Raw genomic sequence first — 3,745 nt, 5'->3', positions numbered from 1 at the left:
ATCAGACATCTCTAGCCTTTTCATTAGGTAATTGGGTATCTACACTCTTTCTGAAAGCAAGGTTATTAATATTGCTGCCTTCTTATTGCAAATTTTGTTGCAATGTTTCTTCTACTTTTTCTTGGCTGGTGTTTTAATCCCTTTTCAGCCTACAAAGCTGCTGTCTATATCTTCTATCGTCCTTGAACGTGGTTTTTGCAATCTTGACTGTTTGTAGAAAGATTAAAACAGTTATATGTGTGTATAACATCAGCATCAAGATACATTATCACCATTTTTTTTATTCCACTACTAGTCTGTGAATAAACCACCCGGCCAGCAGCCATATCACACTGAACTGCACTCTAGTTAGGATAATCGATGATACTGGGTGTTGGATTTTCTGTATTTTAAAAAGTTGACTGAAGCCTATGCTTTCTGCAGTCACTATATCAGAAGTCGGAATAGTTCAATATGTAATTAGCCTCCCATGTAAAAACGAGGCAGGCATAAGTGATTAATCATTTTAGTCCATAACAGAAGTAAATGGAGAGTTTTAAAAAAAAAGGAACAAGGACTAAATGAATGGAGAAGGAAGATCTGTGAAACTGATTCTAACTAGTTTGGGAATGCGGCATGGTTGAGTTGAAATGTGGGGTGGGGTTAGAGCACGGAGGAGAATGGAAGAAGCTACACGGCCATCATTGACCAGCATTGTTTCATCAAACATTGTACTATTTCAACCATGTGTTTTGCTTAAATCATAAATTATACCTATGTTTCTATGCTAATTAATTAACCCCTCTTGGAGCAGTCTTTGTGGTGCTTTGAGGATTACTATGGTATGCACAAACCTCATTAAGCCATGATTCAACGACCGCAGCTGAGGATTGAGTCGGTACTAGAGAAGGAATGAGCAGAGTAATCATTAGATCTACGGAAAGACAAGTTGAACTCCCCAGGCTCTTCATGACTAACTGGCATCAAGCCTATGCTAGCACCATCAAGAGGCATCTCTGGCAGGCTAGAATTCCCATCCAGATATTGCGCAATTTGCCTCATGCTTGGCCTAGCTTGTGGTGTAGAGAAAGAACAAAGCAGACCTAGCCTTAAAACCAATTCCATTTCCTCAACCACGTAATTACCTTCCAATTTTGGATCAACCGTTCGAAGAATGTCTCCAATTTTCCAGGAATCAAGAACCCAGTCAACCAAAATCATCTTTTCTGCTGATTGTTCTGGCTCTAAAGGTTTCCTTCCACAAGCCATTTCAAGCATAAAAGTGCCAAAAGCAAAAACATCACTGCTGGTAGTGGCCCTTCCTGTTCTAGTAACCTCTGGCGCAATATATCCAACTGTTCCAACCACACAGGTTGTTTGAGGATTGGCCCCGCGATCATAGAATTTAGCAAGCCCAAAATCTCCTAGTCGACCATTGAAATCATCATCTAACAATATATTGCTAGCTTTCACATCTCTATGCAGAACAACCTGTTCCCACTCTTCATGGAGGTAAAGAAGGGCAGACGCAACTCCTCTGAGGACCTGATGTCGCTGAACCCAATTAAGGCTGGGCGTGTCATTGCGAAATAGGAGTTTATCAAGGCTTCCACGGGGCATGTAATCATAGACCAAGAGGAGCTCTCCCTTTCTCCGGCAATAGCCTAGGAGCTGGACCAAGTTCCTGTGCCTCAGCCTTCCCATGCTAGCAATCTCAGCAACAAACTGCTTAGTTCCTTGTTTGGAATCATGGGATACTTTCTTGATCGCGACTTGCATATTGGAAGAAGGCAGTACTCCTCTGTAAACCTTTCCAAAACCTCCACTTCCCAGCAACTTCCTGTCCGTGAAACCTGTAGTTGCTTTGTATAAATCCTTGTAGGAGAATCTTTTAGGACCATACTCCTGTTCCCAATCTACGCGCAGTTCTTCATATTTCTTCCTCCTTGTTATATAAGCAGCACCAGAGATTGCTACAAGCAAAATGATTGCTGTTATTGTTGGGACCAGAATTCTTAAATATGATTTCTTTCTTGATTTTCTTTGATGGGGAAGTGAAGGCAACTTGGACACATCAAGACTTTGAGCTTGTCCGCCTCTGTTGAAGCTCCACCCCAGAATATAGTGGCTGCTATCCACTTCTCCAGTAGATGAAGAAAAACCAACGTACATAGAATCCAACATAACAGAAGAAAGATCGAGAGATGTTGACAAGAGAGGCAAGGTTGGTTTTGTTCTTGTGACAGGAGCAACTGTAACATTGAGTAGCTTCTCTGCTTCATCATAATCTATCCACACGTGCATCACATGACCACTTATGAGAGTCAAGCTCTTATTCTCCTTTTCCTCATCTGAAAAGTAGGTCACCGGAGCAGATTCAATGGATACCAAGCTGTTTACATCAATTCCAACGTGGCTGTCATTGATGTCTTTAAGATCCGGGCTTGGAACTGCATCCAGCTCAACTGCCACTAGATGGTTTGAAGGTAGGCCATCGCTTGTAGAATTGAGGATTCCAAAGTACTGAGTTGCCATAGCCCCTGTGAAGTCCACAGATGGAGAGATTGTGAAGGCCATGCCATGGCCACCAAGTGTAGGCAGCTCAGGGACCATGGCAAACGCAAACTGGGTAGAGAACGAGAGAGACTGAGAATTGTTGATTAAAGATGTGTTGAACTGAAAAGGGAATGGGAAGAAAGCACGGCCAATTTGCCGTTTTGAAGTGTCTGTCAGCTCTAAGAGACCATTTGGATGGATGTTTGCAATCCCGCTGAGGAGCAGGTTGGCTCCAGTGAAGCCATGATAGATGAACTGGTTTTCCTCTTGAGCTAAGGCCAAGAGCGTCAAGGAAACAAACAGGCCGAGTAGAAAGCGCAATGATTTGAACGATGCAATCATCATAAGAACGTGCAGAAGATTGCTTTTGCTTCTTCAGTTAAAAGAACAAACTTTTTTCGCTTCGAGTTTCTCCTTATTTGTTGTTACAGTTTCAAATCCCCAGTCTAAAGACTGAATTATTAACATATGTCTCTTCACATTGCTATGACTTGAGCGCATTCGAACCTTCTCCAAAGCTTTTTCTTGGAAAACTACTTTTCAAAGTGGATACAAGGTCAGAGAAAATAAAATTCGTTTGAAAACGTTTATGGCGAGAAATAAATTCCGTTACTAATTGGACATCCAAATTAATTATCATTTTACTGAATATTGCAGATTGAAAATCTTCGTTGCTCGGACATGCGGTGCGCAAGTGTTGAAGTGACAGAATTCTCTAGTTTGTTCACAGATTGAAGTGTTGAAGGAACTATACTTAATTTAGGGTAAAAAGAAGATTGAAGTGACAAAGAGCACTGGGTGGCATTTCTTTAATTTATCTAAACCAAAATAAAAGGATGTTCAAGCCTGATTCTTATGAGCAAATGGAAATGGGGTCATAGATTGCAAACTAGATGGGTGGCTTGAGCTGGCTGAATTTTTTATTTTTTTTTAAACGTTAAAAAAGATGCTAAAACGACACAATTGTTTCTAAAAAGTTAAAAAATATAAGACTTGAGTCTTTTTTTTTTTTTTTGGAATTAATAAGCTAAGCTATTTTAAATAATACAAATAAAAAATATAGCTAAATTGAAAAATAAATTGACAAAAAAAAAAAAAGAGATAGTTCGGGCATCAATGTTTTTTAAAAAAGCAAAACAAATGTGGATTTAATAAATTTGATTAATTTAATAATATGATTTAAAAAAAATACATCGATGGTAAATAAAAC

General features: G+C 39.6%; 1 protein-coding gene across 1 annotated transcript; it reads right to left on the bottom strand.

The window, feature by feature from the left end:
* Positions 1-217: 217 nt before the first annotated feature.
* On the bottom strand, positions 218-3,061 carry LOC118057998 (L-type lectin-domain containing receptor kinase SIT2-like). Its single transcript, XM_035070726.2, has one exon. The coding sequence runs from the start codon at positions 2,878-2,880 to the stop codon at positions 850-852; it is 2,031 nt and encodes a 676-aa protein (XP_034926617.1). The 5' UTR covers positions 2,881-3,061; the 3' UTR covers positions 218-849.
* Between the last annotated feature and the right edge of the window lie 684 nt (positions 3,062-3,745).

Source organism: Populus alba, chromosome 9 (assembly GCF_005239225.2).
Source record: "Populus alba chromosome 9, ASM523922v2, whole genome shotgun sequence".
Taxonomy (NCBI): domain Eukaryota; kingdom Viridiplantae; phylum Streptophyta; class Magnoliopsida; order Malpighiales; family Salicaceae; genus Populus; species Populus alba.
This window is presented reverse-complemented; position numbering and strand designations above follow the sequence as displayed.